This window comes from Fundulus heteroclitus, chromosome 17, assembly GCF_011125445.2.
Source record: "Fundulus heteroclitus isolate FHET01 chromosome 17, MU-UCD_Fhet_4.1, whole genome shotgun sequence".
Taxonomy (NCBI): domain Eukaryota; kingdom Metazoa; phylum Chordata; class Actinopteri; order Cyprinodontiformes; family Fundulidae; genus Fundulus; species Fundulus heteroclitus.
The window spans coordinates 19312747-19327234 of record NC_046377.1 but is presented as its reverse complement, the minus strand read 5'-3'; the positions used below and the strand labels follow the sequence as shown (position 1 = coordinate 19327234).

General features: G+C 40.7%; 1 protein-coding gene across 1 annotated transcript in view; it reads right to left on the bottom strand.

The window, feature by feature from the left end:
• The window catches only part of mtpn (myotrophin), a 19061-nt gene extending 17183 nt beyond the window's left edge, over positions 1-1878 (bottom strand). Inside the window, exon 1 of the mRNA XM_036148964.1 lies at positions 1494-1878. Coding sequence (XP_036004857.1) covers positions 1494-1565 — 72 coding nt within the window. The 5' untranslated portion in view covers positions 1566-1878. The remainder of the gene's footprint in view (positions 1-1493) is intronic.
• Between the last annotated feature and the right edge of the window lie 12610 nt (positions 1879-14488).

The window sequence follows — 14488 nt, the reverse complement described above, 5'->3', positions numbered from 1 at the left end:
ATATTAATTGTAAAATATACATCTGATTTTACAGACACTGGCATTTCAAAGAATATGATATCCTTTTTTTTTTTTTGCTTAATAAATATAAAAAAACCTTTCTAACTCATCAAACTTTGATGGAATTTAAATGACAAACGAATTCCTCAACTTGATCCACATCCATCTTTGGCAATTGTTAGATATTTTGATTTCAGATAGCAGGACAATTACCTACCAAGTTCTAGATAATGTGAACAGCGGCTCATATCTACTGTAGTAGTTATAGTCAAGAGTCTGCTTATACTTTGGGATAATTGCCCAAAAAAAATTAACTAGGATATTTTTTTGTCAGATCCTAGGATAATTAGCGTTTTGTCAAAACTTCATTAAATTAGCTAGGAAAAACACCACCGCCTCTTTGCTGGGTGGATGGCATTCCTGCTGCAGACTAATCAACCCCTAACACATTTAAGAGTGATATCACTGTAGTTGTCCAGTCAATAGGATTCCCAGTTTACAGTTTACTTCTTCCAAAATAAATTAAAAATAGCAAAGGCAAACAATAGATGACAGTCTCACATCTGCACCTAATTAAGCTATTAGCTTAATATTAATCTTAAAGGAGAAGCGCTTTAAACCTTGCATACAACAATTGGTATCTACATAAGGGAGGCCTAATAAGATTGTCATTTTGGGTCCTTTGCAGTGATGCCACTGATTAAGGCAGTTCACTTTTAGCAAAACTCTTCTGATCCACCCATGACCGTGACAACACAAGCGGCACCAGTTCAAAAAGAAAAAAAAACACACATTTGACTCCCCAGCGGAGGCAGTGAAGCTAAATTTGACCACCGCCTTCAAGGCGACAGCTGGGATCCCCGCCCACCAAGTCCAGCCGAGACTCCTGGCTCTGGCCTGTCAGCTAGCTTCTGGCTACAGCCTCTTAACGGCCCGTAGGTCACCACAGAACAAGGCATTCCCTGAAACCGCATGAGCTAAATGTAAACAGCTAATCCAGCTGGGGGTGCAGCATCACAAGCGCGACAGTTATCAGCCAGTGCTACTGCTAGCTAGCTAGCTAGCCGGCCAACATGTTGCTTCAGAGTAATTATCTGGTCTGCAGGCCAGAGTCAACATTAAGCGTACCGAAGCCCCGTCTCTGTTTACAATAAACACTCATTGTTTAGTCGAAACAGACTACAAATACACGTTTAATGCGTCGCACCACGGCGTCTAGCCTCGGTTTAGGTGCATGCTAAGTCTGTTCTGAGCAGATTGAAATGTTTACACTAGCAAAAGCATTTCAAACTAAATTATAATTACGAGAGGAAGCTATCCTGCCTCTCTAACCAGCAATTGCTTCAGATAACTATAGTTAATTTGACTCCAAAGTACGAACACCGTTAGCCAGCTAGCTAGAAAGGCTACCAATCCCTTTTTTTTTTTAGTTTTAGCTAAAGCTAACGCCCGTCAGAAATTACGTTCACCGGACAGCTACAACGCATTCTTACCGTTACAAGCTTAGCTTTCACCTCGTCCATGTCACCCGTTTTCACTGCCCACACCAATTCTTTATCTCCCATCGTCTTGCGTACAGCACCTTCCTTGTTATGCAGTAAAAAGTTAGCTCGCCGATGGCGGACTAATACTCCGCTAAACAACCGCTAAAAGAAGAAGAAGAAGAAAAAAAAAATGCCGAAGACCTGGTCTAACAATAGATCTGCTTAAACATACAGCACCGCAAGGTTTTCTCAAATGTACAAACGCGGTCGACGATTGACAACCAAACAACTGGGCCTGCAGAAGTTCTTAAAGACAAAAGTGGCACAAAAAAACGGGATCCGCCTTTCTGCACACCAAAAAATGTTTCCGACACCGTTACCCGGAAGGTAACGGCTGATGTGCCCTTCAGGTGCTGCCTGTAAATCGGAACGCTCTCCCGTTTCTCGCCAGTATCCAAATTTGCATCTCTCACGTGAAGTTTTTCGGTGTGCTAAATACGTTTTGGTAACATTCACAACATATGCAGCCAGGATAAAAATGTACACATGTTCACCATGTCTATTCCAACGCCTGAGACGGGAAAAAGAAGCGCAAATTCCGATGACGCTTGAAAGCATTTTAATATTCCAGAGCGTCCTGTTAAACTGGTGTGTTGTAAGAAGTTATCTTACAGTTTTACTGTTTAATGCCAGAAAATACAAGGAACAGCACGTTTTACCGCTTTAATTACTGCCAAATGTGATACATACCACCCAGACCACAGTTTCTCATTACTTTAAATAGTCTGACCTATCAGCACTTCACACATACCTGTACTTCCCTTTTTTCTTTTCTAGGTTCCTGTTGTAGTTGGATTTCATCAGAAATAGCTGAAATTTCATGTTTAATCAAACAGGTTTAACCATTCGTTCACAATGCTTTATCATATAATTTTTAATAAAAAAAAAAAGAATTACATAAAATTTCAAAATATTAAAAAAGGTAATGCAAACACAGTTAAAACTACCCAGGTATTTTTGAACCAGTATAATGCCACAACAGACAGCAGCTTACAACTCAGAGTCAGCTGTAATCGCTTTAATTGAAATATAAAAAGGGAAATACAATTGCTTTTTGTAAATATGTAGCTTATATGTGCAGAGTTTTTTTTTGTTTTTTGTTTTTTTTTTTACAAAAGAGGAAGACTTGGTTGGATTGGTGCAAATATATGCATGACATCAGTATGGAGACTTTGACCTGTGTCAGAGAGACAGCCTGGAGGCAGAAAATGTGTCTAAGGCGGCTTGTTTTTGTAAACAGCAACAACCCATAGTAACAGTCTAAAGAGTTAGCTTCCAGGATGTGTTGTGTCTGCACTGATGGCCTTTGGCTGATCCTAGACCTAAAAATTCTTCCAAACCTCACAGGTAGAATCTTGGGACCATCAAGTGTGCATAACAGATATATTATTTTCATTCCACCCAGTTGTTAAGGAGGTCTGTCAGGGAAACAATTTTTAAATTTTAATGCCACAAACCTGAATCAAAAATCAAAATCTTTATTGTCACTGTGTGTTACCATAGTGAACTCTTCAATGAGACAGACACCGGCTCAGGATGCACACAGACACAACATGACATATTATTTCCACACTTTTTTTTTTAATGAAATCAGTTGATTGCACTGACCAACACACTTTCTGAAAAAGCATAACACGGGCAAATAGTCTTTAGGGTCTATTAAGACTTGTATCTGAGCCCAGATCTTGTTGACAACATCACACAATCCCCTGTGCTGACCTCACTATCCGTGCTAAGTCTTTCCTCTCTTGTGCCATGCAGCTCCCACACCGCACTGTCACGCTAAGCCACAAGATGCTTTCTATTGTCGCCCTAAAAAAGTTTATTAACAGCCAAGTAGTCTGTTTCATTTTCCTGAGGAAGAGGAGCCGTTGTTGGGCCTTCTTCACCAGCTGGGAGGTGTTCGCAGTCCAGGAGAGGTCGGAGGAGATGTGAATACCCAGGAACTTTATGCATTATGTCCTCATGCTCCACTACCTCGACATGCATGTAGAGAGATACGTGTTCAGTCTTCCTGGACCTCCTGTAGTCTATTATTACCTCCTTGGTCTTGCTGGTGAGGTTGTTCCTGGAGTACCACGGTGTTAGATTGTGGATCCCCTCTTTATAGTGGGTCTCATCATTGTTGGAAATGAGACCAACCACAGTGGTGTAGTCTGCAAACTTTACTTCAGGGGGATCCTCCCGAAGCACTCCATGGTGACGGGGGTCAGAGAAACAGGACGGTAGTCTCTGAAGGCAGGTGATGGTTGTTTTTCATGGGAACAGGCACAATGATGGAGGATTTCAGACAGGCAGGGACCATGGAGAGCAGCAGGAAGAGGTTAAAGATGTCCAGTGTGAATGTGTTATGAGGGCATTATATCATGACCTCACAATAAAACAGCAATAAAACATTGGAAATTATGTTTTTATGGTTACAAAGGTTTTCATGACACCACTAAACAATTCAGAGAGAATTTGGATCCATTTCTGGGAACATTAAATCCATTAATAGTGATTATGAGTGAGTTTCACAAATGCATTGGTTGTGTACAGGTGGGACTGTAAACCCTAAGTTTGGTTATGTCTTTTAATAACAGTCTGCAGTTGAATTTTGCAATTTTAAAGTATTTCAAGGGTTGCCCTATAACGGTTTAAACAGGTATTCCTTCATGCATGACTTCTCTTTGATATATAAATGTGTTCAAATTCTAGGTTGTGATTTAATGATTTTCTTTTGCAGAGTGAGAGTATGGAGTTTTTGTAAAAGATGAATTGATTTGAAGGCTACATTTTATCCAAAGGTAATACATGTACAGGGTGTTGTTGATATTGTTTTTCTTTTCACGGCAGTCATAAATCTCACTTGTGAATGCGCTAATGAACTGTGTTAACTGAGCGCTTTTTAGAGTTTTCTGCAGAACCATGACCGTTTTCGGATGAAGTCCTGTCTGCAGACTCACAGCGCATGAAAAGGCAGTTCTTTGATCTACACTTGTTTCTTGCGTGCAAAAGGGGTTTTCTGGGATCTCCGAATCTGTAAATGTAAGGATGGATGATGAAATCCCAACTTTCCATTTCATATTCACAAAAAAAACTCCCACATGTTCAAACTGTTTGCCAGGTGAGACAAAGAGGGAGGGGAAATTATAGTTTGTTATTCACATCGCTGAAATGAAGACGGATAAAGAAACAAAACAATTCATTACTTTCAACATCTCAAAATTCGCTTTGATTTAAGCGTGCAATATAAACAATATAAACGAACGGGATTGCCTCTTCACACCGAAGAAGCAATCCCGGCTTTACAAGGGGATCATGGTTTAATCCTGACAGTTTCTCCTCCTTGATCCCTCCGAAATGAAATCTTTAGCGCCTGCAGGTGAATGTACACTGTAACCCCAACAAGAGCGGTAAAACATCCACTGTACGTACCAGTGCGTGGTCAGGAGAGATAGAGACAGCCTCGTGAAAGCAGTGACTGATGGTGTTTTAGCAGGGCACGGCTTGTGCATCGTAATGTTCAAGGTGCTGAAGGAACCAAAGCGTTCAGCGCAGCAGATAATGGCAGTATTCAGCGTCAAGAGCCATATCTCTTGTCAAAGATGTCAGCTCGAGAGTTTCCCAGTCAGACTCTTATCCAATAAATCACCGGCAGAAAGAAACTTTGTAAGACGGGGAAGAAGAAAAAAACAACATTTAACCCTGGTGTGTAAAGATCAAGGGCGGAGGGCCTCGATGTTCTTCTAAAACGATTACGACTGTAAACAGCTTATCTCCAGGCTGAAATATATTTGATGACAAACGTCGCTGTGCGCTATCAGACTGCAAAATCTGCAGAGGATGTGGGGAAAAAAAACATAAAAAAAAAACACAACAACAACCCGCAGCTGGTTCTAAACGATAAATAAAGGACACGACTCAGAGTAAAGTCAAGACCAGAATAAAAACGGCACCAATGACGTTCAAGAGCGCTCGCATCCTCCTTCTCTTTTTCTATCATCTCCTCTGAGAAGCTTCAATGCTCTTTCGCACATGCAGATATTATAAACTGAGCAGCTGAAGCGCAGGTATTAATTCTCTTCACTGTAAGTGTAATGAATTCTCCTGCTTGTTGCGGATTTTACGCACAACTGGTTGTGAGGGAAAAAAAAAAAGAAAAAAAAAAGAAGATTACTGGCCAGGTTTCGCCTGCTTGTTATGCCAGTGAGACGTATATGGGTACCAAAGATTTAGTGATACTGGAATCAATGGCTGTCAACTGCAGCTCTGTGAAGTGATCTGACTGACGCGTTCCAGGAAAACTGACAATATAAAGAGTGCCTAAAGTTTAACAAATGGTGCAAATGCGTCTTTTAATGTCACAACAATAATATTTTGGATAGATAAACAACTGAATACTTTGCTTGGGTTTTGGGTTTGGGTTTGAACACTTTTTAAACCATAGTTTTAATGTAATTCAATGTATTTTATTGACAATTAAAATACATCGAGTCTATTGCTAAACAGATGGGCCATAGGACAGCAGTGCATAACGTTGAAGTGGAAGGAAATATGTATTTGGTTTTCTTTTTTGAAATAAAACATTGAAAACGGGGATTCAGCTCCCCCTTGTAGAAAGCCTTTCGTTGCAGTTAAACCTGCCTTGCTTCTGGGGTATGTCTCTACTAGCTTTATACAGCTGGAGCCTGCAATGTCTGCCTATTTGTTCAGCAAATTAGCTCATGCTAAGTAAGTTTGGATAGACAGTATCTGTTCTGTCCAATATTTGTGTCTTGACAACAGTTCTCAGTTTGAACCCCTGCCCTACAGCATGATGCCGCCACCGACGTTTTTTACAGTGTGGATGTGCTATGTAGGATGTGCAAAGGTGGTTTCCTATCACACACATTCTTCTTTTGTTTTACACGTAAGCTAAAAAGTAAAACTTTGGTTTCATCTTCCACATATTTGCTGGGTCTTTTGTCAAACTACAAACTTTTTATGGTCGTTTTTATGGGACTTTTTAATGGTCGTTTTCAAAAAATAGCTTTCCTCTTATCACTTTTTTCAGAAGGGCCATATTTGCAGACAGCTTATTTCAACGGAGTTGTGGAACTGTACAGCTCTCCCAGAGTGACCATGTTCCCTTTGACCTGTTATCCGACCAACGCGCTCCTTGTCCAGCCTATCAGTCTTATGTTTCTTTTAAGTTCGACTCATGTGCAGGCAACACTTACGAACTTGGCGTTAAAGTTTCAGAGGTGTATTGAAAATAAATGACTGATGACAAAGTCGATCGTCTTGCTGAGGTTCTGCCTGGATACTGAGCAGGAGAAGTAAACAGATATTAGCCCCATTTACACTACCCTTTTTAACCGATCCGTGCCGAGCTCGGACCGAGCTTGGATCAGTTAACCATGCCGAGCTTGGTTCTTACGACCGTTTACACATCACGCTAGCACGGTTCCTCGCCTCCTAGTGGTGATCTACGGTACTACTACTCTCTAGGATTGAAGGAGGGAATCAAGCAAATAGAAATGGTGGCGCCCGTAACATTCAAGAAGTTATGTTTGGTTATAATTGTGATATTTAGTTGTTTGCAGAGAGTGAGGCGAAGAAGGCAACCTTTGGTAAATTTATTTGACAGAGTCAGCTTTTGGGACGTGGATAAGACAAACGAACGTCTAATCAGGATTTACAGATGCAGGAGACAGACGATAAGTTTCATCACACTGCTAAGCAGAATCATCACTGGAAATCGTGTGGCACGGTAAGGAAGCTAGTATTATTATGAATGTCTGAAACTGTGAAATTAGTCAGCTGACTGTAAAGAGATGACGCGGTCTGCTCATGCGCTCTTTGTTATCAGAGAACCGAGCCAGTGAAAAACCGGGCCGAGCCCACCTATCGAACTGGTCCAGATTTAGCGCGGTTCGGTTGTGTCTGTCATGGCTCAGTTCAGTTTGCGTTTCATTTGTTATCTCCATAGTTATCTCTGTTACAGAGCTCAGATCATTCTCTGCACTGTTAAAAAAGGGTATTGTAAACGGGGCTATTATTGTCCGGGTTGGAAATGACGGATAATGAATGAAGAGAGAGAAACAAGATCTTACTGTTAGCGGCGAATGAGGAACCCACAAGTTTGAGGTTGGGAGGTGGTGTTTGGTGGATTAGTAATGCAATATTAATGTTTCTTCCTTTGAGGAGGAAGTGCGTGGTGGAGCGGATGACGTCGGAGGCTGGACAGTCAGCTAAGTGTGAGATAAGTAGTCGAGTGAAAAGCGGTTGTTTTCAGGAGGACGGTCTGAGGAGCAGTTGGGAGCTTACCGACGGTGATCTCTGGAGAATCCTTCCTGTGACCCAAGCAGCAAGGAAGCAGAGCGCTGGAACGACGGAACTTGGGAATGAACATGGAACCGGTTTCGGTAGGAAGGAAGGACAAACTTTATTTAGAGTAGGAATAAAGAGAACAAGAAAAGGCTGTGAATGGTCTATTTAAACAGATTACAACAATTGTTCTAAAGAGTCCAAAAGTTTCTTTAATCTTAGTTTTGCTTAGTAGTTTAGTTAAGTTTCTCTAGCCTAGCAGAAAGAATTTGTCGATTGAAATATAATGTTAATTCAGATAAGCAACGTTCTATAATGGTTTTCACTGGATGTGCACTTTATTTCTGTTAATACATTTTTGAACTTGAAGAGAAGTTGTCACTTATCTGTTCCATATGTGTGCTAGGTTTGCTGTTAAAAGAATGCCAGTGCTCCAATCACCTTTTCAACTACTTTTACTGTCCTGTTATCAGCTGTTTGGGCTAATGTTCACCAGACAACACCTAACAAACTGAGGGTTATTTAATAAACATTAAATTTAAACACCAATTATGTGTTGATATATCACATAACACACATTTAAGTTTGTAGAGGGAATGTGACAGTATGTAAAACCAGTTCAGAGGGTATGAACTGACACTGCATGCTCCTATAAATCCATAATGGACTCTAATAAAGCTTTACTTCACAGCTTAAAGTATTTAAAATGACTGTAAAGACTGATGCATTGACAGCGCCGATAAGCTTATTAGGTATAACTATTACAACAGTCAGCCCTGGAAGTATGGTAACTGATATATTTAATGCATATAACCTCAGCAGTAAGTCAGTCAGATCCTTCTTCATGTTTCATATACAGCCATTCATAAGATTTTAAATAGATGATTCTCTGCAGTTCTGGGGGATTAGAATTGGTGCTTTAAAGTTTAAAGGGTACATTTTAAGCTAATGACCAGGAGTGAGTGAAGAATATCAAACAGGGAATGAAAAAGGGACTAGGTCTACCCCAACCTCCAAGTAATTATACTCAAGCATTTTAAAAATGTATGATATATAGTTTTTCACTTCACTACATTACTGAAGGTCCCAAATTAAAGATTAAAATCTGAATGCAACATACATTGGCCGCACGGTATACTCAGTCAATGTTAGTGTCTACATTCACTTAAAATGCAATACTACTTTTTTAGGCACACAACAATGTTATCCTGTTATAACCTACGATAATTGGATTTAGGCTTATGTATATTTATGTAATTTATGTTTTTTATTTAGACTAATTACTGAAGAATAACATCTGTTTAAAGGAGTGTATCCCATAAAACTGTTATACCGATACTTGAGAAACTATGTCCAAATAATCAGAAGCATTGCTAAGCATTGTAATGACACTGAGTCTTTTCGAAGTAAAGATGGCCAGAAATATACAAATGATCTTTGCACAGCACTACTTCAAGTGTTTTGCTGATATTAACAAATGTGTTTAAGTGTCTGATCTTGCCATGCATGTTGGTGTATCTAAAAACGCATTTTATGCAAGTCTAAACAGAAAGGAATTAACCCCATTAGTTAAAACATTGAGTCCTGTCATGTATCGTAGGTAAGGAATGAGTATAATGTTTTAGGATAAAGGGTGTAAAATTTACAATGTGCTACAGCATAAGTAGGAGAACTTTAACCATGATAGCAGCATTTTGATTTTTGTCTTTGACAATTAAATTTTGAACAGACTTTTTTTTTACTTCAGTCTTGAGTTTTTAACAAGGTTAAATAGAAGTCGCCGGCCGCCGAAAGCCCTGCTCCGACGCCGGCCGCCGAAAGCCCTGCTCCGACGCCGGCCGCCGAAAGCCCTGCTCCGACGCCGGCCGCCGAAAGCCCTGCTCCGACGCCGGCCGCCGAAAGCCCTGCTCCGACGCCGGCCGCCGAAAGCCCTGCTCCGACGCCGGCCGCCGAAAGCCCTGCTCCGACGCCGGCCGCCGAAAGCCCTGCTCCGACGCCGGCCGCCGAAAGCCCTGCTCCGACGCCGGCCGCCGAAAGCCCTGCTCCGACGCCGGCCGCCGAAAGCCCTGCTCCGACGCCGGCCGCCGAAAGCCCTGCTCCGACGCCGGCCGCCGAAAGCCCTGCTCCGACGCCGGCCGCCGAAAGCCCTGCTCCGACGCCGGCCGCCGAAAGCCCTGCTCCGACGCCGGCCGCCGAAAGCCCTGCTCCGCTTTCTGATGCAGGGTTCTGCCTCCGCGACGGCCGCACAGAGTTTGGCTGGTTCGCCCTTTCAGGGTTGTTTTCTGTTTCAGACGTTGGCCCTCCATCCTGGAACCCCCTCCACCCGCCCAGTCTGGCTTGTTTTCTTTGGACTCCTGTAGATGTTGGAGGGCGTCTGGAATCCGCCCTTGAGGGAGGGGCTCTGTAATATTCTAGGTTCTGTTTTGGTTTGTTTACTCTCCTGCCTTAGGTTCTCTGGCTGCTTTGAGTTTTGTCTTGTCTAGGTTCCTGTTTTGCTTGTTTACAGTTAGTTTATCCTGTTTTGGTCATCCATGTTAGTCTTGGCTTTATCTTCTGTTTTTAGTTTTATACTTGGGGATTGTTTTGTTTCTTATAAGGTCTGGTGTAGTTTGTTTCTGTCCACTTGTCCTCTCAGCTTTTTAGGTTTGGTTTCTGATCTGTTCTTGTTTTGAGCCTCAGCACTGATGTCTGGTCTAATTACTTACTCTGCACACCTGCCTAACTCCAACCCCTGCTGCAATCACCTCTCACCAGTTTCACCTGCCTCCACCTCCATATATACTGTTGAGACCAGACATCAGTGCCAGGTCGTCTTGTTTGTCTTGTCATGTTTTTTGGGTGAGTCAATCCTGATCTGATGTTTGTTTTTTTGGAATTTTGACCAAGTTTTTCCCTTCCAGAGAACCTGAGTTATTTTGCCATGTTACCAGTCAGTTTCTGTTCCTATGAAGTTCTGGATGTTTTTTATTAGTCTTTTTGATTATTCAGTTTTTTTTGCATTGCTCTGCTTTTTGTTAAATAAATCCCTTTTTTAAGAACCTCTGCTGGTCTGGCTGAATTCTGGGTCCGCTGCCGTGATTCATTACAAGAAGGTGTGAGAATTTAAGGGATTTCTGCCAAAAGAAAGTTATCTCTTCACCTTTTCATTCTTTCACTTTGCAGCTGTCTTGAAATCTTCCATTTGAAGTTTATTAGTGTACTGAAGGATAATCGATATTTTCTGAAGCGGCTTAATCAATCTCTCTTAGTAGTTCTGTCATAGTCAAATGTAACGTAATTAATGTGCCAAATTGTGGCAGACACAAAAACCCAACGTAGCATGAACAATCCTAGGAACACACAGAGAGCTTTCTAAATGTCAAGACCGTTAGACTCCGTACTTTTCCAATATCACCTGTAACTGCGGACCTGTGCAGTCAACAACGCTGTCAAAGTGCGAGAAAGCTTCTTGTCTTATTGCCAACACACCCGTATAAACTCAGTGATCCACACTTTTAAAATTGGTTGCATGTTTCTTTAGAGTGAAAGAGGTGCAGGGAACTTGCTTTTAAGAGGCAAAGCTGTTGTTATTTATATCACCGTACAAAGTTTCTACTTTCTTTGACGATTTTAAAGAGACATTGTTGGACTAAACTCGAAATGGGTTAAGGTAAGGCTCAACCCAAATTCACTTAGATGTTTAGCAAAATGTTCAGCTGGCTTTGTAGTGTGTCCACATGCAAAGTGAGAAAAAAAACCCTGAGATTCTCAGTCCATCCCTCTAGATTTGTCAAATTGGTCATTTTAATATGAACAAAGCAGCCATTACAGTTTCTCTTATTCATGTGTTGATCTTGAATTATTCTGACTCTATCCCAACTCATATTTAGACGCTGAAGATAATGACTTTGAAATCAAAGTAAATGTAAATCTATAATTTTTTATTTAATACTTGATAGTCAGAAACTTTTCCCCTCTCACAATGTTTTTTTTTAAGGCGTTGTTAATGTTTACTTTATTGCTACTTACTAGGAGAGGTATTGGTCCTTAAGTATTTCCATTGGTATTTCATAGCTTATATGGACAAATGTTTTTTTTTTCTATATCGGCTTTGAAAAAAGTCTGAAGCAGAGTAAAAGGCTAGATTTAGAAGCAGATGCTGCTGAAACCAGATTTTTACAGAAATCATATAAAAATACACTAAATCAGACAAAGTTTTGGGTTAGTTAGGATTACTAAAATTATTTCTATCTGTGAATACACACACACACACACACACACACACACACACGACTCAAAATCAATAGTTAACATACAACTCCTTAGCAGTGGCTTTAACAAATCTCTTTCTCGAGGGAGAGGCACCGAAGACATTTCATATAAAAAAAAATGAAATACACAAAAATAAATACACATTTTAAGAACCATGTCTAATTTAGATCAGATTACCAGTGGCGTCTCTGGCATGATAAGTTAAGTGGGGCACAAAAAAACAAAACTACTTTTTTCATAATGCATACAACCTGATTTTGATCCACTTTAAATTAAACACATAAATTAGCATAAACCAACAGAAAGGACATTTTATATAAGCTGAATGTAATTAAATTTTATACATAAAATTAAAAATAAAGGCTCTCTAATAATTATTTATTGAACACAAAAGATTCATATCAATCCATCAATGAGCTAGCTAGGCCAACCAACGATTGTCGCACACTCTCCGGCAGAATGTAAACATAACGTCTGCAATTCCAGCATTTTGATTGGACGATCCAAGCTTGGGGCCACAGCATTTGTGCCCCACGGCTGTCTACTGAGAGCGTGTTGGATATCCGCACTGCGATTTCAGATGTTCATCATTTAAACAAACGTTGGTGTCCCCAATATCAAGGCGCCTCAGGAGGATTTAGCTACTGAGCTTGTCAGTTTTCTAACAGACTTAGATATATAGACACAAATGTTTCTAACAGAATTTTATTGGTAAGGGAATCGGTCTTTTATTATTATTATTATTATTATTATTTTTTTTTTTACAATATTACTGTATAAAGAACCATCCTGTCCCACTGTTTACTGTGAACATAGAGCTCCACAGCGACATCTGGTGGGGCCTGGCCCCACTGGCTCCAAATGCAGAGATGCCACAGCTCCTTAGTATTTGGAAGAATTGTCCTTCAATAAGCTTTTAACAACAGACTGAAAGACAAAACTGGTGGAAACAGTCAGGTTTGTAGGCCGCCTTAATCACATTCATCTTTTCTGCTCTGCTGACAATAAAGCTGTGCGCCTGTAATAAGGGGCTTTGAGTCGTAGATTGCAAAACATTCACTTCTCTGTCTTTAAGCCTATTTGTAAGCAGCAGTGAGCGTATTGTCATTGACCCATTTGTGCCTAAATTCTGACTTCCTGGCTAATGTTTTGAAATGTTGCTGGAATGTGTCCACGTAGCTTTCTTTCCTCAGGATGCCATCTATTACGTGAAGTGAACGACGCCATGACTCTGCCCTTCCCTGTACTCGCTCTATTGTCCCCCTTCTCCCTATATTAAAGCTTCAATTTTAGTTTCATCAAAACCACCGAACATGACTTCAAAAATGAAGCGCTTTGTCCCTGACCGTTTCCAGATTATAATCTGGATGTTGCTTTTGGAGTAATGGCGTTTCAAGCCCACGTCAGCGCAGGGCTTTTTCCCCCTGTAGATAATGACTCTTTGGTCGGCTTCTTCACAAGGTGAAAACCTTTTGCTTCTGTTTCTGGGGTTGATAGAGAACCTTTCTCCTGCCGGGACGTTGCAGCGGCATTTATAAATATTTGTTTGAGCTAAAGAGAGTGCCACCTCCAGGCTGCTAGAAATCGCAACAAAGGATGAACCAGACTTGAGGAGGTCCTCAGTTGTCTTTGGGATTGCTTTCCTGTTTTTTTTTTTTTATTATTATTTCCCATCATGTCACACTATGCAGTGTGTTTGCTATGGTATAATTTGACAGATGTGCCCCCAACTAAGTGAAATGGTTACAGGGACGTAGCTACTCACCTAAACCTGCTTAGAGGCACAACTAGAGAAATTATTAGAAGTTGTAAAATACAGGAATGCCAATAAATTAGAGGATGTTGTGTCCATATATATATATATATATATATATATATATATATATATATATATATATATATATATATATATATATATAGAGAGAGAGAGAGAGAGAGAGAGAGAGAGAGAGAGAGAGAGAGGTGAACATCCCTCCTTGAGGCTCCGTTTTTTTTTTTAACTGTTCCTACTCGTTCTGTGATGCTTCAGCTGATTTAACTGAAAAGCAGAGCTTGGAATGAAAGCAATCTCTGTTACTATGCAGTGACATGCCACCCAGGATTGATTTGGACCTCCAACCTCTCAATCACAGCTGGCCTGTTGATCTCTGATATTGCACACGGGGAAAATCTAGCTCCTAAACTAGGGATGAATGATGAGAGAAAGGATGAGCATCATCTGGTGTTTCAACTCTGTAATGTGGAAACTTTAGATGTCGGCTGTTCAACGACTACCACGGTGCCTTGGGGAAGTTTTCATGCATCTTTTTCACATCATGTCTGTGTATTTCATTGGGATTTTACATGATAAAATAACACAAGGAAGAGCATTTAAAGTCTTCAAAACTTCTGAAGATAATCAT